Consider the following 20,031-nt stretch of genomic DNA (forward strand, 5'->3'; position numbering starts at 1 on the left):
ATTCACCCCTGAGCTGGACAGCATTGGAGCCTGATGATCTGAACGGGAATCTCCCGGTGGACAGTGGAGGGGGTGAGGGAACTGTATGAATGGAAAATTACTGAAAGCCAAAAACAATATTGAAGATGGTAATAAGGAAATTATAAGCTGGAGATGCAGGATACAGTATAAGGATATAAGGATTTAAGGATAAAAAACTATGGACAAAAAATAAAGAGGGAAAAAAAAACCTGTATTAATTATTAGCTACAACTGTGTTAATGGCATCAGATTTTATTCTATGAACTTCTATATATCGCATATTTTCTGGTCAGAAAGGCAATGGTTAAAGATGATATTAAATGAAATCTGTGACTGGGTGTGGAAGGACCTGAGGTTTTTAAAAATGATAAAATCTATGGAATGTGGTAAAAAAAAAGTAAATAAAAACCATAAATATAATAGAAGCTAGATATGGCACCAAAGAAGGGGAACAAGACGCTGCATACCGGTGGGAGTAAAAAAGAAAAAAAGGAGGGTATAAATAAAAGCACCACTGGGGTTCAAGCGACGCAAACAACTGATATAAAATAATTCTTTCAGCAATTGCGACCATACTCGCAACCACAATCACCTCAGACATTACAGACACTACAGCTATCTCGAGAGGGATCAAATTTAGTGGAGTCATCTCTAACATCTGGGATATCAGGGGAGGAATCAGAAAGCCATCCTAGAAATAGCTCCCCAACAGATACTATGGAAATATTAATAGAAAAAAAAAAGGAGATGGATAAAGATAAATGGGACATGAGAACGTATATATCCTCCCTACCCACTAGGGCAGATATGGATCATTATATTCAAAGACTGGAAAAATCATATAAAACAGAAATTCAAGAAATAAAAACAGCTACCATAGAAACAAAAGAGAAGGTAGAAAATATGGAAATAAGAATGATAAATATGGAAAAAGATAAAGAACTAAAACAAGCAATAAAAGCTATTGATGAGCAGGAAAATAGGAGCAGAAGGAATAATATAAGAATAAGGGGATTAAAAGAGAGTGTGAGCACAAATGAGCTATTATCATTATTACAAAGGATATTTCAAGAAATAATACAGGATCCATCTAAAACAGAAATAATAATTGACAGAGCACACAGAGCTATGGGATCAAAAAAAAGCAGACCCCAGTAAGCCAAGAGATGTAATATGTAAATTGCACTACGCTCAAACTAAGGATAAAATCATGACAGCTGTACGGAAAAATAGTCACATACAATACGAAGGGACAAAATTACTATTTTTTCAAGATCTGTCTAAATTTACGTTGGACAGGAGAAGAGCATTAAAGTCCCTCTTGGAAGAGTTAATAAAGAAGAATCTGCATTACAGATGGAAATTTCCTTTTCAAATGCAAGTCCAATATGAAGGTCGAATAGTAAGATATAGGGACCTTGAGGATCCAGCGGAGTTCCCGAAGACCCTTCAACTCCCAGAAGTTAAATTACCGGATTGGCCTAAAGAATTCAAGAGAACTTTTAAAAAAACATAAGAAACTATGAAGGGACTAGGGGGAGGGGAAGGGAGGGGGGGGTGGGAGGGAATATGAGGGGGAAGAGGGAAAATTATAGTAACTTTAAAATATATGATGTAATAATCACATAGGAATGTAACACTTTATGTAAGATACGTGGGATGGTAATCACTTAACACGGAGAGATATTGATGGTAAAATCCACATAAAATTATGTGGTTGATAGGGGGATGGTATTGCAGGTAATATAAAAGGTAATTTGAATGGTATAGCACTAGATACACACATTTTATATATAAGTTTAACAGTTAACTAAATTTAAATGAATATATAAAGGCACTTAGATAAAAAATGGGGTAGGAAACAAAAAAGTGGGGAGGTTAATGGGAGGGAGATTGGGTATAAAGGCATGGGTATGGATGAATATAAGGGAAGGTTTGATTTTTTTTGTCACTATCGCACAGATGCGATTCAGTTTGCATTGTGCGCTATACAAGTATTTCATTCATTCACTATAACACTTTTTTTTGGAGTTTCCCCTCCTCCCCTTTTTTTTTTTATGGTTGATAGAAAGGATGGGGTATTCCGGTATTAGTATAGAGGTAAATAAGAAAAAGGGAAAAGAGAAGGAAGGAAGGGAAAGAGAGAAGATAAACAATGAAATGGACAAAGTAGCATGAGAAAAGCAGAGAGGTAGCAAATCTGGATCAACAGCTTCAAATCCCCCTCAATAGGGATCTTACTTTTAGTAAGTTAGACTTATTAAAGTCAATAAATAGAGGCAGTGGCGTAACTAGAACCTTCAGGGCCCTGATGCAAGAAACCATGAAGGGCCCCCCTGAACCCCAGCCAGGGCCCTTCCCTCTGAGTCCGGCGGTGGAACTCCAGGGCGGAGTCACAGGTGTGACCTTTGTGAGCCCTGTAGTTCCACCACTGGCATCAGCAGTTTTTTTTTTATTATTTTTATTTTTTATTTTTAGGTGCCCCATCTGGCTGGGGAGAACAGACATCGGACTGAGCGGCAATGCATGGAGCAGGAGAGGGGTACTCTGAGGAGCCGGCTGAGGACACAGGTCATGCAGGGAATGCACAACTAAAGAGCAGCCAGTGCAATAGTCGAGCATGGAGCTCTGCTAGTCACCCTCCACCTCCAGCCACCCGTGTGCATGGTGCACTGGTACCCCTAGCTGCCTATGCTGCTGCTGGCCATATGTAGAGGGGGATGCATGGGCCCCCTGCAGCACAGGGCCCAGTTGCGGTTGTGACTGCTGCACCCCCTATAGTTACGCCCCTGGATAGAGGATAAGTGGTGTGGAAAAGAGAGAGTAGCGTGAATTGAGTGTGGAAGAAATAGAAAGAGGGGGTAAGGGTTGGGTTTAAAGTGTGGGATAGATTGAAGGATTGTGTGTTAGGGAGGGGTGGGAGGGGTGTTGTGTTACGGAGGGGTGGGAGGGGTGTTGTGTTACGGAGGGGTGGGAGGGGTGTTGTGTTAGGGAGGGGTGGGAGGGGTGTTGTGTTACGGAGGGGTGGGAGGGGTGTTGTGTTGTTGTTTTTTTCTTAAAGAATTAGGAATGATTCCCTGCTATGATTTAAACAGATTTTTAAAATGGTTTTGTGACTTGCAGAATGTCGGAGATGTGTACAGTCTAAACCCATCTGACTTAGAAAGAGTTTTGCAACATTCTATAGGAAGTGGACTTTGGATGAGAATTAAACAGATCTGTATTCAGCCTGTGAGGACAAGGGACATATTACTGGAATTATTATGTGTTTTGTATGGTGTACATTCTGATGTTACTATTCATGGGAAGATCCAACAAATGCAAAATGAATCTCCCTATGAATTGTCACACAGGATATCTACTATTATGGAATTATTGGTCAGTAATCTTGCATTTGAGCATGGTGGCTTGATACATATGAATATGTTTCTAGATGCTTTGCATGAAGATATCAAACAAAATATTTTATTAGTTACGCCAAATCCTCGTGATTTAAAAGACGTATTGTTGAGAGCAGACCATTTATGGAGAAAGTCATGTGAGCAGGCTGTCAAAATGGATTTAACCAAATTGTTGAGGACAAATACTGAACATAAAGATCAAAAGATAATATCTTCTGATAACACCCGGGGAGGAGACTCCGGGTCAAACATAGGTGATCTTAATTTGAAAAACAGAGCTGACCAAAATAATAATAAGAAGAGGTCCAAGACCTGGATACCATTTTCTCAGTTAAAACAGAAATCTGACCACCTGAAGATTGAGTACGATAAGCTGAAAATAGAACATTACACATTATTGGAAAAGTTGAACAGATTCCCGGGTGTGATAAATGAAGATGCACATTCTCCAGATCTGTTTTTGAATGCAAATGACACTTCTCTAGCAGTGGGGGGTGAATTCGCTTCAAACTGTAAACGTGTAAATAGCGCTTTGTTTTAACTTCAAACAACGTTTAAGGACCTCGCTAATGAGTTTTTGTTGGAGAGTTTTTTGTCTTTCAGATGTTGCCGGTGATGCTCGTTTGCATGTGAATATCAGAAGCACCAGAAGTATCTGAAATTGCTGGCTAGTGGGGGAGAAACGCTGAATTCATGGACTCTCTCAATATTCATCAAGCAATGGACCTTTTTTTGAACATTCAAATTTATTTTTTTCTTTTATTTTCAATGGACTTTTCTTCCGCAACGCCCTATTTTTTATTTTTATTTTCCCCCCTTTCCCAGATATATTTTGCTTTTAATTTTTTTTTATATTTCACTATGTTTTATTTCTTGAACTTTATGTTAAAACCAGAGCGAAGCATTTAAACCTAAAATAATTTTCATAACATCCGTACATATTACATATTGCATATTGATCAATATATTTGACATCTAAGGTGAGATGATGCACAATGGCTTGGTATAGCATAAGTTATGGCATGTTCGGTGGTTTTCCTAAATTTATAAGAGGGGTGAGTGAAATTCATCACTCCAGTCATGATTTGAAACTTTGTTGAATCAGTTGTTTATAATATACTAAAGGCTATGACATATATGGATGAAAAATACCTTTCTACCTTTCATGGTGAGGATACTGGCAATAATTTCCACTGCCGCTTTGTCTGGATAGAAGATCTAATAAACACTGATGTCACGCTGATTCTATCTGAACCATCGTGTGAGGGTATATCATTCAGGTGGAATTATGGACTGAATGATCCAAGCAACTGCTCTATTGAAAGCTATGAGGGGTCGGCCTACGGCAACTTACAAAAGTAAATTGTGGCTGGCAATCAACAAATTCAGGTACTTGACAGGTCAGGTTGACAGGTCATCGTTGCTCAAATAGGAAATGGAAAGAAGCAGATGTGAATTGTAAAATGCTCAGATGGACTCATGAATGTCAAGTACAAGTAAATAGTTTGCAGCATAGAGTTTTTACTGCCATATATAAACCTTTTGACCTTGAAATTGAGTGCTGGTACATTGATGGTTCTTCTTATTATGAAGATGAAAGTAGAATATTTGTGTAAAAGAACCTTTAACAATGAAAAGCTTGAGCCTGGAGATGAGAGAATCCTGGACTTATGTGGATTGGAGCTCCCAGAGCATACCAAGTTTACTTTCAGTGATATGGTCAAAGATGTGATGAAGTCAGACTGAAGAATGGACTGTGACATATAAGGCCTTACAGCTATATGGGCCACTGATGTTTACCGAATCCTTTCCAGTCATGGCCTAAAGTTATATTATCTAATAACTGTTTCATGGGGATATTTTAGAGGCTGGTGAAGAGAGATGTAACCAGTTTCATCTTCATATTTTATATGAGCCATTGTAAAGCATTCATTACCTTGAATCATGATGATATTTTTTTGTGGTTTGATTTATGGGTCAGTTCTAGTAGTTAGAACCGACCCAAGTGGGGGGTATATGTTGTAATATATATATATATGTATGTCCATGTATTTTATATATGGTGTTATATGGACACATACATTACAAGATTGACCAGGCCAGATTTCAGTTGACTGACTTGTCCAAGCCAACTCAATTACACATATCAAAGGGGACTTGTTGACCAAAAGGTTTTTAAAGTGGTATCTGTTATTCTAATTGCGCATATTGCAGGAAACTTGTTCATGTTAATATGCAAGAATGCAAATTAGGGCAGTTTATGACTACAGCTGTTCACAGCTCAAAGATCAAAGCATTTAATGGAAAAGGCCAATCAAATTGCTCAGCCATTCAATGTGTTGGCTATATAACATGGCGTTCAGGCTTGTCTGGGTGTGTGATTATGAAGACACAGGTCTAGGAAAAATATTCATTGTCAGATTTACTCTGTTGGATTTTGACATCTGTTACAGGACTTTGTTCTGTGTTGGAAGTCAATAAAGTGCATCTCTCTGGAAGAATTGGGTTGCTGCGGAAGAGTACTTATAATAACTACTAATCATCTACCCACTATATATAAAATATATCACTACAGCACTGTATTCCACATTGCAAATTTGGATATCCCATTTAAACCCTGTAAAGGGGAAAAGCGTATCCAGCCAAACACAAAAGTGCGAGGCGTATACAGCGGGTGAGTGTAACCACATAAGAGGAGAGGAGTCACATCTAGAGCGGGGTGGTGGAGGAGTGGAGATGTAATCTGCTTTTTATTCAAGAGACACTGGTTAATGTTTTTTTTTCACTATTTCATTATTTGGATTATGATCCAAAGATTCAACGTATGGGCTATGACTTCACTGGGTTACATTATATTATGTTCTCAGGAAGTTTCGCAGTGGTGATTGTAACAATTTTTTTAGGAAGTGGACACTGTCTGATAGAACTTGAAACAATTCATTTGATTCTCGTTCTCTGTTTATTTATTTTCAGTGCTAAACAATATTTAGTCACAGGGTGATTTGTTTCAATAGATTGTATGTATTTGCCATCACTATTCATCTGGTGATATGCACTATATAATAATTTGTGTTAATTGATTTTGATACAAGTTATTTATTTTTTATTTTTTTCTATTTCTGTATGCACAAGGCAGGGTTTGCACAGTGAAGTAACATTTAGTAATTCATGTTCACTGGAGTGGATCTATAGTATTTAATATTTTTTAATTCACTGGTGTGTATTTATATTATATTCAGCGCTGCTTATTCTATCGTTTAGATAAGGATTATTGTACACATTTTGTTTTTATAAAGTGAAGGCTTAGTTTAAAGTTTTTGTTCAGCGCGGTGGTGATACACAGTAGATGGGGAAAGAGTGAGTGTATCTTTGTTTTACATAGATATTCAGCAAGCAATAAAAGAGTTTTTAATAATTCATAAGAAAGATGAGACCGCACTCCCAACTCAATGGGAAACGTTAAAGTGTGTATTGAGGGGGATATTTGTCAAGCACGGATCAAGAATAAAAAAAGAAAAAGAACAAAGAAAATCTCAACTTTTGTTAGAGATTGAAGATCTGGAAAGGATACATAAGCAGAGCTTGGACTCAGCTGATCAAATAAGATTAAAGGATAAGCAAATGGAGTTACAATTGGTGCTTGACGAAGAGTCCCTTCGGATTAGAGATAAAAATAGAATACAGTGGTATCAATACGGAAATAAATCTGGGAAAATATTGGCTAGATCATTAAAAGAACAGCAACCCTTGAGTTCTATAGCAAAAATCTTGAAATCAAACGGGGATATGACTTATGATCCAGTAGAAATATCTAAAACTTTTCATATTTATTACTCCAAATTATATAACATAGAAGAACAACAAGATTATAAGTAAAAAAATGGAAAGATAGAAGAGATACGTAAATATGTAAGAGAAACGGCTCTAATTTCCCTAAAGAAATAGTAGAAGATTTGGAGGAAGAAATTTCAATTGAAGAGATTCAACAAGCTATTACAGAGCTGGCTTTAGGGAAAAGCCCAGGTCCAGACGGATACACTGCTAGATTTTTTAAGGTTTTTTCAAAATGTAATCATACCTATCCTTAAAAAGACATATAATTCTATATCCAAAACACAAACATTCCTACCACAAAGTACAGAAGCTCATATTATATTAATACCAAAGCCAGAGAAAGACCATACACTATGCAAGAACTATAGACCTATATCTCTGACAAATATAGATATAAGAATATATTCAAAGATCATATCTAAAAGACTAACATCTATTCTACCAGAGTGTATAAGTTTGGAGCAGACAGGATTTACAAAAGGGAGAGAAACAAGGGACAACATTATTAAAACCTGTACATTGATGGAATATGCTCAGAGAGCTGCTATCCCAGCATTCCTTCTAACTAGAGATGCTGAGAAGGCATTTGATAGGGTGGGATGGCAGTTCTTGGAAGAAGCATTAGAACAGATAGGAATGGGGCCAAAAATGTTAGGAAGGATTGTTGCGTTATATACTAATTCAAGAGCTAAAGTTAGAAACAAATGGAATACTATCAGAGTATATAAAAATTTCAAATGGAATCCAACAGGGATGTCTTTTATCCCCATTGTTATATATAATAGTGATGGAGCATCTCATGAAAGCCATAAGAGAAAATCAGGGCATCAAAGGGATAAAGATTAAGGGTAAGGAATATAAAATGGCTGCGTATGCAGATGACCTATTCCAACAATTCCAACTTTAATAAAAGAATTTGATAGATTTGGGGAACTGAGTAACTTTAAGGTAAAATATGACAAATCTGAGCTGATGAACATTACGCTTGAAGAAAAAAACACAAATATTACTCCAAAAGCATTTTCCATTCAAATGAAAACAAGATGTGATTAAATATTTGGGAATATATATCCCAAAAAGAAAAAAAAAGACAAGAACTGAACTATAACACAACAGTTCATAAGATAAAGAAAATACTGCAAAAATATGATAAAATAACCTATTCATGGTTAGGAAAAATAAATATAGTAAAGATGGAAATACTGCCAATATTGTTATATATTTTTCAAACGATACCTATATTACCATCAAAAAAACTTATGAGGGACTTAAGAAAAGCGATGGGAAGCTTTATCTGTTCTCATAAAACCCCCAGAGTAAGCAGAGAAACATTAATTACCGTATTTATCGGGGTATAACACGCGCCGGCGTAAAACACGCACCCCAAGTTTAGGAGGGAATTTTAAGGAAAAAAACTTTTAGAAGGTAAAATTAAGGAAAAAAAAACTTACATTTAAATGCCCATCAATGTAGCCTTATCAGTGTAATTTGCAGCCTTGTCATGCAGCCTGTCCATCATTGCAGCCTTGTAATGCAGCCTTGTGCATCGTTGTCCCCTTGTCAGTGTTAATTTCAGATTTTATTTTTAAAAATGCGCTGCCAAGATGTCCTGTGTATCTTGGCAGTGCCCGGTAGTTCTCGGCCGCCTTTGGCTGTTCTCGGCGGCTTTCGGCCGCCTTCTCTCGTTCTCGTCAGCTTTCGGCCGCCTTCGGATGGCCTCCCGGCAGCCTATTGTAAATCTTTTTCCGACATATTACTTCCACAATTTCTTGACACATTTAATAGCCTTTTTACGTCCACCCGACCTAACACTGATCTCCTTGAAGCACACATCACGCTAATTCCCAAACCAGGTAAAGACACCACATTGATCCCCAATCACTGCCCAATCTCGTTACTTAATGTGGACATCAAATTGTATGCCAAGATACTAGCAAATAGAATATCACCCTAATGCCGCGTACACACGATCAAACAATCCGGTGGAAAAGTCCGGCAAACTCAAGTCCGCCAAACAATCCCCCCGTGTGTAGCCTCCGGCATACTTTTTTGACCCGAAAGTACGGCGGACTTAGAATGCCGTGTTGCACTCCAATCTTCCCGCCGGACTCGCATTTCGGCGGACAATCCGGCCGTATGTATGCCAGTCCGCCGTACTTTTGAAATGAGCGGACTTTTCCCGCCCGGAGAAAAGTCCGCTAATTTCGAGCGGGTCTCCAGGTAGGCAGGGCCCGCGAAGGAGACGTCGCTGGCCCCGCCGCCTGGTATGGACTTAAAGGGGAACCCCAACGCCGAAAAAAATTGGCGTGGGGGTCCCCCCCCCTCCTGAGCCGTACCAGGCTGCGTGCCCTCAACATGGGGGGTGCCTTGGGGAAGGGGGGGCCGCGCGGCCCCCCCACCCCAAAGCACATTGTCCCCATGTTGATGAGGACAAGGGCCTCTTCCCGACAACCCTGGCCGTTGGTTGTCGGGGTCTGCGGGCTGCACTGCCACTTATATAGGGACAAGGGGCGGTGTCACATGGGTTTATGTCACATGGGTTGGTGTCACATGGTGACCCCGCCCCCTTACGATGTCACAGTCCCGGAGGATGCTGAGACTGTCGCCATGTGACATCAACCCATGTGACCAACCCATATGACATAAACCCATGTGACACCGCCCCTTGTCCCTATATAAGTGGCAGCGCAGCGCATCCCTGGCATTGCGGCCGGAGAGATCGTCGAGTCAACATCTCCTGGAGAAGAAGAAGAAGAAGAACGGCAGGCGGCGCCTGCGGCGACAGAAGACCGGGCCACCGCCTGTAAAAGAGCTATAAGAATGCGCGGTGGCCCGGCAGAAGAACCGAAGAGGGGGACAAGACCCCCGAAGTCGGAAGAAGAGGCCGGCGGCGAGGAAGAAAACCGGGCTCCTCCGCTAGCAAAAGAGCTACAAGAAGATAGCGGAGGAGTCCGGCGAGAAGACCCCCGAAGACGGAAGACCCCCGGAGCTGTGCAATAAAGTATTTTATCTCGTGTGTTGTGTTTTTTTTGTACTTTTATTTTACAGGTGAATGGGTAGGGGTACATTGTACCCCATACTCATTCACATAGGGTGGGGCCGGTATCCGGGGGCCTCCTTATTAAAGGGGGCTCCCGGATTCCGATAAGCCCCCCGCCCGCAGACCCCGACAACCAACGGCCAGGGTTGTTGGAAAGAGGCCCTTGTCCTCATCAACATGGGGACAAGGTGCTTTGGGGTGGGGGGGCCGCGCGGCCCCCCCTTCCCCAAGGCACCCCCCATATTGAGGGCACGCGGCCTGGTACGGCTCAGGAGGGGGGGGGGGCGCTCGCTCGCCCCCCCCCTTTCCTGGCCGGCCGGGTAGCGTGCTCGGACAAGGGTCTGTTGTGGACTTGGGGGGGACCCCCCACGCCGATTTTTTTCGGCGTTGGGGTTTCCCTTTAAGTCCATACCAGGCGGCGGGGCCAGCGACGTCTCCTTCACAGGCCCCGCCTACCTGGAGACGCGCTCGAAATGAGCGGACTTTCCTCCGCGTGTGTGGGCGAGTCTGTTCATTTCAAAAGTAGGGCGGATAGTACGGCGGACTTAGTACGCCGTATTAGTCCGCTCAAAAAGTGCCGTGTGTGGGCAAGTAGCCCGTTCGGAAAGTCCGACGGACAGTCTGGCGGGAAGTCCGCCAGACTAAGTACGTCGGACAGACTGCTACGTGTGTACGCGGCTTTACTCTCCAACGTGATATCTACTGACCAAGTGGGTTTTGTCCCTGGTAGAGAAGCCAGGGACAATACCATAAAAGCTCTGAACATCCATCACTGGTTGACTACCACAAAAGCGAAGGGCTTCTTCCTGTCGTTGGATGCGGGGAAGGCATTCGACAAGGTAGCCTGGGATTATATGGTTCCTGTGCTATCACATCTTGGAATCCCTCCACGATTGCTACAAATGATCAGGCTTCTATATTCTACCCCCACAGCAAGAATATGAGTTAACGGACGACTGTTGAGTGCCTTCTCCACCTCTAATGGAACCCGTCAGGGCTGCCCTCTCTCCCCAATCATCTATGTGTTCGCACTTGAACACCTTCTCCGCATGCTGAGAGAAAACCCCAACATAAAAGGGGTAGATGTCAAGGGTAAATCCTATAAAATTGCCGCATATGCGGACGATATAATGCTTTTTCTATCAGACCCGGTAGTCACAATTCCAAACTTACTAAAAGACCTGGACACCTTTCAAACCATCTCTAATTTAAAAATAAATTTTGAAAAATCAAAAGCATTAAACATCACCCTATCAAACCAAGAAGTAACCCATTGCTAGCATAATTTTCCCTTTTGTTGGGAACGCCTTGCTTTAACGTATCTAGGCATAAACATTCCCACCGATTTGTGCAAATTATATGATCACAATTTCAGCCCAACGCTCCTTAAAATTCAAGAAGACCTTCTGAATTGGCATAAAGGCCCATTTTCGTGGTTTGGCAGAATAGCAATCCTAAAAATGAATATCCTTCCCCAACTGCTCTACCTATTACAAACTATCCCCATAGCAGTCCCTATATCATTTTTTCGAACATACAAAAATATTTTCAGGAAATTCCTATGGGCCCACCGCCCCCGAGGCTGAGTTGGGCCAAAAACGTATTTTACCCAAAAATGATGGCGGTCTGGGTATACCAGATATTTACACATACTATCATGCCAGTCTGCTTACCAGAATAGTTGATTGGTATGTACAGCACAAAAATAAATCATGGATTCAACTAGAACAGGATATGATTCCACTTCCACTGATCAATCTTCCCTGGATCTCTAAACAAGCAATCCCCACAATGTGTCGGAATCACCCCATTATAGGCCCAACTATACACGCTCTTCATTGTACAAGTCAAACTCTTCACCTTGACGGGTCACAGGGTCCTATGACCCCCTTATTTTCGAATCCAGACTCCCCCCCCAACGTCGTAGGACAGGGAATTAACCGACCGAGATCCACATACAGAGCACACCAGTTCATTGAACAAGGGGCTTTACTGTCATATCCAAATATGGTTAATAGATTCCCAGAACTTCACTTACCTTTTTTCAAGTTTCTCCAAATCAGACATTTTCTTAATTCTAAACCACTTTCCCATTGGCACAGAGAGCTTACTCCCTTTGAAACACTGTGCAACAGTCCAGACCCTCAAAAACATTTGATCTCAACCATAGTCACAATGCTGAATTCAGATGCTAAGGCACATGCACACACAAAACTGTTATGGGATACCGAAATGTCAACCTCCATGAACACTGATGATTGGACAAGGATATACGAACACACACATAAAGGATCTCTAAATGTATCGGCACAAGAAAGCAGATATGAGATCTACTCTAGATGGTACCACACCCCAGAGAAAGTACACCGACTATTTCCTGACGTTCCGCCCACTTGCTGGAGATGCAACGCGAATGTGGGTTCATTCTTGCATGTTTGGTGGGATTGCCCACTAATTCAGCCATTTTGGAAAGAAGTCCACGACAATATTGCAAAGATCACGACTTACATCCTGGAATACTCTCCAGCCCGATTCCACAACGCTGCTATAGGAAATCACTCACCTTAGATATGATTAATGCCGCTACACAATGCATCCCCAGACATCGGAGAACCACAAAAACACCAACTGTGAGTGAATGATACCGACAGATTGATAACACTGAAGAAATGGAAAGACTTAGTCCTTGTACACACGGTTGGAGATTCCGACAACCAAATCCGTCGGATTTTGTCCGACGGATTTTGTCCGACGGATTTTGGCCGAAAGTGTTGTATGCAAACGGTCAGACGAAGTTGTCGGAAAATCCGATCGTTCAGAACGTGGTGACGCTATTTCGTTACGACGGGACTACGTTCAGGCTAGTAGCCAATAGCTTTGATGTAGGAATATGATCTGAGCATGTGTGGCACTTTGTCCGATTGGAATTCTCTACACATGATCGGAGTATGTCCGATCAGAGGATTTTGTCAGAAAATATTTCCGGCAAGTTTGAAAATTTGGTCCGATGGATATTCCGACGGAAACAGTCGGATGCAGACCACACACAGTCGTAATATCCGACAAAACGCTCCGATCGGACACATTCCGACGGGATCTCCGATCGTGTGTACAAGGGCTTATACATCAAGCTCATGACAAACACTTCAAATTCACTCACACCAGGGCATGCTGGATACAATTTAGATCCTCCACAAAACATACCACTACTCACTTGCTACCCTCAACCTGATCTGATAATGAGATAAATAGCTGTGCTGCTTTGTCTAGGGGCCGTCTCCCCCATTCCTCCTTTCCCCATCCTTATTCTCTCCTTTACCTTACAGAAAGCTTACAGGTAGCCTTCCCTCTTACCCCCTCTCTATATCCTCATACACCATTTATATACCTCCGTTTCTGTCGACAATCGCCCTCCCCCTCCCCATATCTCTCTCTCCTCCCCTCCATGTTGCACAATGTAATCATTTAATGTTATCATCGATACACAGACTAATGTTCAATAACAATAGATATTCCATATGGTTATAATAGAACTCGTCAAGTCTCCTCATAAACCCCTCGGTTCCTTCACCGGCAGTTCTCCTCCGTCCACAGTTATCCCCCATTAGGGGTGGATGGATATGAAAGAGACTTGATGCAAAACGGATTGTTTTACGTTAAATAAACCTTGGATCCCAACTGGTTTCTGACATTCCCTGTGACTGGGGTTTTCATCAACATAAATCCTCTACCTAGAAATGTAACACCCCTGTGAAGAGTATATCACAGCAGAATAGGATGTGAGCCCTAGGGGGTCTTTCTTATCCTTATTAACGTTTACATTGATGTTTTACTCTACGGTTACAACCTATCTAATGCTCAAACATAGATAAACCTTCTACACCTCTGTTTTACCTCCCAACCGCAATAGAAATTTGGTGTTTATAAGATCATTTATTGCTGTATTTTACTATCTGTACATTTTATTTGTTGTACTACAAAACTTTCAATAAACTATTGAAACAAAAAAAAAAATGATAACACTGAGTGTTTGCAAAGCTTACATCACATATCAATGAAAGGCAATGACTCCATTTTTATATTTTAATCATTTTTATTGGAAGTTCTCTTATTGAACAATCAGTTACAAAATACAAAGTGTTACAAATGACAAGTGACATTGTCCCTCCTTGTTTATATAGACATATCACATTGACATGGAGTGATAAAACACAATATAAGTGGGATATTTGTGAGACAAGTCCTCCCTGTGCACGTGCCAATAATAAAGGACATCCAGGGACTCACACCCCCTTCACACACTCCCCACAAATATATCCCCCTGCTTCTTATATGATGAGATCAGCCATGGAGTATATCTGAGGTATATATCAGGGTGTGCTTCTTCCCCACATGAGACCTGTGATGTCCAACAACATTCATATAGAAGACATTTCCCCCACTCAAGGCACTAATACACCTCAAGGGTTGTGTGGGATCCCTGATGTACAGGAAGACAGGACTTCAGTGAGGACCATTTCCCATTTCCCTCACTCAGGACAGGAATATGGCTTCTCCCCGTGTGAGATCTCTGATGTGTGGAAAGACTGGACTTCCTTGAAAAACATTTCCCACACTCAGGACAGGAATATGGCTTCTCTCCCATGTGAGATCTCTGATGTGTGGAAAGATGGGATTTCCTTGAAAAACATTTCCTGCACTCAGGACAGGAATACGGCTTCTCCCCTGTGTGAGATCTCTGATGTTTGTAAAGACTGGACTTGTCTGAAAAACATTTCCTACACTCAGGACAGGAATACGGCTTCTCTCCTGTGTGAGATCTCTGATGTGTGGAAAGATGGGACTTCCTTAAAAAACATTTCCAACATTCAGAACAGGAATACGGCTTCTCACCTGTATGAGATCTCTGATGTGTGGAAAGACTGGACTTCTGTGAAAAACATTTCCCACACTCAGGACAGGAAAACGGCTTCTCCCCTGTATGAGATCTCTGATGTGTGGAAAGATGGGACTTCTGTGAAAAACATTTCCCACACTCAGGACAGGAATACGGCTTCTCCCCTGTGTGAGATCTCTGATGTGTGGAAAGATAGGACTTCTGTGAAAAACATTTCCCGCACTCAGGACAGGAATAGGGCTTCTCCCCTGTATGAGATGTTTTATGCACATTAAGATGACATTTATAATAGAAACACTTCCCACACTCAGTACAGGAAAACCTCTTCTCTGTTGGAAGGACGGCACCGTCCCGCACAGTCTGAGGTTCCTCAGGATCAGAGGAAGACGATGGTCCATCTACACTGTGTGGTGCCAGATGGACATTTGAGGTAGTCGGGTTTTCTCCTGGACTATACTGTGTGATGTCCTCATCTTCTACTTCACAGTCTGGAGACAAAGTGAGACAATCCTCTGAGGTTTTCCTCATCTCCCGTCCATCTACTAAAATAGAAATACAAAGATTATTACTAGACATGAGCTGATTGGTTCCCCTAAACCAGGACTCCGCCCACATCAGGCAGCTTTGTCTCTGAGGATCTTACAATTCCCCCCTCAAGGTAACTAGTAAATGGGTCCTCTGATCTCCTACCAGATCATTTCTTTATTCATGGACCTTAGTCAGAGAGTGAGGACACAATGAGAACTGTCTATTATAGGAGTGACAGTGATGAGGGGATTATAGGATGAGTGTCCCCTCCCCCTCTATCACTCATTGTCATCTTCCCAACACAAGAAGTCCTGAACTCCCTGATTTAGTCATGAATAACAGCGGGGCTGAGCCCCACCAGAGGTCAGAGAGTGAGGATGGGGGGAGAACAACCATGATGAAGACTGGACTGATCCTGAAGACCCCCATCATTGGGTTATTGACTCCTCCCTCATTATCACTTTCTGTTTAAGGGTCCAAAGTTGGAGGATGTTATCACATTATTATTGGGGGTGGTAAAACCCCATAGTAAAAATGTGTTTTTATCACCCCTGCCCCAACCACATCCCCTTTAGCTGCAGTGGCCAGAGGTGTACACATGTCATAGCTGCAACAGGAGTTATATGCATTGTCATGGTTGGTGGTTGGTGGGTGTCATAGTTGGTGGGTGTCATAGTTGGTGGGTGACATGGTTGGTGGGTGTCATAGTTGGTGGGTGTCATGGTTGATGGTTGGTGGGTGTCATAGTATGTGGGTGTCGCACCTACCAAGCATAACCCATTCAAGTGAATGAGGCCACTCTGCAAGTGCCCTGCAACCTTGTGCAGTACAGAAAATAAGGGGTTAAAGCAGGCAGCATTGTTGCTTTCTCACCACCTGCTTTAACCCCTTGGACCTTACAGAAGCATGAAGTTGTGGGGCTCCTCCATAATGCCCTTATTTACTTAAATGGGTTAAAATTGGCAGGCAGTACACTGCTGCTCCTCTGAAAAGCGATCCAAGTGTGTGTTGACAGGTGGTGAGGAGGTGATATGTTGCCTCCTCACCACCTGATTTACACCCATGATTGCGGTGCAATGCACACTATTGTGACACAGTAGTACGGCAATTAGAGGGTTAACTCAGGTTTGAGGAGGTGACACTGGGCAATACTGTGCCTGGTGATCTTTGACTCATCCATGTTGTTCAGGTAGATCTCCACCTCGTTAAGGTTACCTACCTCTGCTATACAGACATATCCCTCCACCCGGCACTGCCAGCAAACCACAGAACTAGTAACCCCGGGAGAATTCCTCTGTCAGAGATCTCGCTAGATCCGGGTATGGGACAGAAGACCGAAGACACAATCCCCAGATGTCTAAGACAAGCAACACCTATAGAGAAAATCAACATTTTGCTGCCAGCTGAACCCCCCGAATCTCCATAAATCCATCCTAGATACATGAACTGTGTCTGCAGCACAGAGAAGGAAGATTATCCGAGAGAAATCCAGGAATACAGGACGGGGAACACAGCTCAGGAAAGTGACCAGGGGATTACAGGCTGATATCACCCAGCCCCCGCCCTACTCTGGACCAATCAGTGAGCAGTATGGGTGGAGGAATGGATTTCGTGTTAATGACCCACCTGTGCTGATCTCTGTAGGAGTGTCCTCCTCTATAAATGTCCCCGTTATTCCATCCTCCTCCATAGACTGCTGATCATCCCTCACATACCTCTCTTCTTCTTCTGATTTCACCTCAAATTCTATATCGATTGGATCTCCACTCTAAATCAGGAAAATGAGAGAAAATATCATCTGTAAGATAGAAGATTTATTACTGTGACATCACAGATATAAAATCCACACATCTCCATCCATGTTCTAGATGCTCCATCCCACCAACCTTGTAATAATGAGGGATGGTGAGATCTTCCTGTGTGGAATCCCGGGAATACAGAGGATGGTGACATCTCTCTGGGGGGTTCATGTAGCTGGATGTCTCCACCATGGTGTCCTGGTACAGATCTTTGTGTTCTTTTAGGAACTTTGACTCCTCCATCACCCCATCCTCCACATCATCCTCTTCTTTTATCTCTTCTTTAACATCCACTTCAGAATCACTGAGGTTTCCACTCTGAATATATAATAAAAATGACATCAATTATAATGTAGTAAGGTCCTGGGCCCCCTTTGGTCTAATGAGACCCTCCAGAGTTAGGCACAGCTGACATCCTTCTATGCAGAGTGGGTTATGAGACATGGTGGGTGCAAAATAAAGTAGATTTATGGGCACCAGACACTTCTTGAATGCCAAGAGATTTATTGTTTCTTGAACAGAACTGTGGGAGAGAGGGTTGGGGCCAGGACACCCTTAGTAGTTGCAATGTAAATTGGCAGACTCTGAGACTTCTATAGGTAGACAGCCATGCAGGGAAAGGCATCCAGCAAGACACCACATCTGCACGAGTAAGGAAGCCATCTCCTATGGCAACAGTCTTATAATAGTTTCTAACACAAGTTGTAACAAACTTCTTTACTTCCTCTACAATCTCCTTTTGTAGATCTTCACTCCACTGATCTCCCAGTCTCTCTCACTGGACTTGTTGATCCACCGCCACTGAAACCCCTGAGCTCTTCCATCCTTCTCACTCAGTATCTTCATCAAGCGTCACCCCCGCCTCCCTGCTGGGTCCCTAGCTTGGCACTCACAGATACCCCTCAAGTGTCTCCTCGCTGGCTGGCTCGGTCCCTGACTTGACACACAAGGCTTCTCTGCAAGCATCACCTCCGCTGGTTGGGTCCCTGGCTTGAAACCTGGTGAAGTTTCCCAATTCTTCACTGTCCCCGGTTGGTGAGAATGCTGCTCTGGTACTTGCTTCAGCTACTCACATTGGTCCCTGGTAATAAGGTGGATGGTCCCTTAGTAACAAAAGCTTCCCCTCTACCTCCGTCCATGACTGGTTCTCCAGCTGTCAGAATCATCACTTCTGGTTGGACTGCAAGCCGCCATCCCAACCCTATGCTGCTCTCTTATTTCTGGATAGGCCCTCAGACAGCCTAGCAGCCAGATGTCCCCGGGATAGGCCTCAGGCTCTGGCCTAGCAGACCGGGGCAGCACAACACACATCCACCCAGACAGCCATCCAGGTGGCACAGAACACCGATCACCTGACCTCACCCAAATAAATAGGCTCTCCCAGCAGACCAAAGGATTCAAGAAAATTCCTGCCCATTGTTTGAGACATCATATCTATTCCTAATCTTTCCTTGGAATGCCCTTGTCTTATCTAATGCCACCAGATACCCGGCCACCTAGTTCCAGAAGAGAGAGGTGCAGCAATTCCAGAATTAGGGTGAGATCAATTGACCCCTAACCATAGGTGTGTGCAGCCTATTGCATTAGGGTGTGCACTCCAAAGTTCAAACACACATGAACGCCACATGCTGTCACAGGAAGGGTGCTCTGACGGTGGGAGACAGTTGATTGAGAGCATATTACGGTACACCCTAAATACGTATGTAATGTGTTCCTAAGGTTGAACCTAGACTTTAATATAATGGGGGCATTTACACTGGCCACTGGCACCCTCAACCACCCACATGGTGCTGTTCCTGGATAAAGCTAATGAACATGGAGTGATTAGGGTGTGCCCAGACACACCCGACACACCCTGTGTGCACGCCTATGCCCTTAACAATTGGCCATGGCAACTATTACTCGGCAAATACATTTAGGAACAACCCTGCCTAAACATCAGGGTGCTACATCCTCCCCCTGCCTAGGAAACTACATCTCGTAGTTTTGCAGAAAAAAATAATAATTTGAGCCCTCAAGCCTGAGAGTGAATGTCCTGGCAAAAGCTGGGATGGGTGGGGAAACAAGAAAAGGAATAATAATAACAGTAATACAAGGGGGGTGCCACATGAAATAAACATATGTAACATATACATAAGTGAATGGTAATTCACACAAGGCAGATAAATATCAGACATTATGTACAATTTATGTGTGGTATACCACCCAAACAATTGAGGGAAATATAAATATCAGCCTTATATCCTAACCATCTATCTAATATATACAACAATAAAGAGCATGAATAGTTATCATTAGGGATGAGCCGAACACCCCCCCCCCCCCCGGTTTGGTTCGCACCAAAACTTGAGAACAGGCAAAAGTCTATGGGACACGAACATGAGAAATTGAAAGTGCTAATTTTAAAGGCTTATATTCAAGCTATTGTCATAAAAAGTGTTTGGGGACCCGGGTCCTGCCCTGCAAAAAAGTTTTAAAAATGTCAGTTTTTTTTCGGGGGAAGTGATTTAA

General features: G+C 42.6%; 1 protein-coding gene and 1 pseudogene across 1 annotated transcript; one reads left to right on the forward strand and one right to left on the reverse strand.

The window, feature by feature from the left end:
- The window catches only part of LOC143956757 (uncharacterized), a 381,180-nt pseudogene that overhangs the window by 332,918 nt on the left and 28,231 nt on the right, over positions 1-20,031 (forward strand).
- LOC143956746 (uncharacterized) lies at positions 12,441-18,344 on the reverse strand. The gene is made up of 5 exons (XM_077466935.1): positions 18,300-18,344; positions 17,608-17,838; positions 17,348-17,489; positions 15,490-15,735; positions 12,441-12,487 (listed from the first exon to the last, which is right to left on the reverse strand). Exons 1-5 carry the CDS (start codon positions 18,342-18,344, stop codon positions 12,441-12,443), a joined length of 711 nt encoding a protein of 236 aa, XP_077323061.1.

The sequence above is a fragment of the Lithobates pipiens genome, unplaced genomic scaffold (assembly GCF_037356315.1).
Source record: "Lithobates pipiens isolate NorthernLeopardFrog02 unplaced genomic scaffold, aLitPip1_a1.2 Scaffold_41, whole genome shotgun sequence".
NCBI classification, from domain to species: Eukaryota; Metazoa; Chordata; class Amphibia; order Anura; family Ranidae; genus Lithobates; species Lithobates pipiens.

Bases quoted from the DNA above. Each gene is read 5' to 3' on its own strand.
- LOC143956746 (XM_077466935.1), bottom strand. From the start codon at position 18,344: ATGGAAGAGCTCAGGGGTTTCAGTGGCGGTGGATCAACAAGTCCA. The intron at 17,839-18,299 runs GTGAGAGAGACT...TTATATATTCAG, and splicing joins GCGGTGGATCAACAAGTCCA to AGTGGAAACCTCAGTGATTC. The intron at 15,736-17,347 runs GTGGGTCATTAA...TTTCTATTTTAG, and splicing joins TCCTACAGAGATCAGCACAG to TAGATGGACGGGAGATGAGG.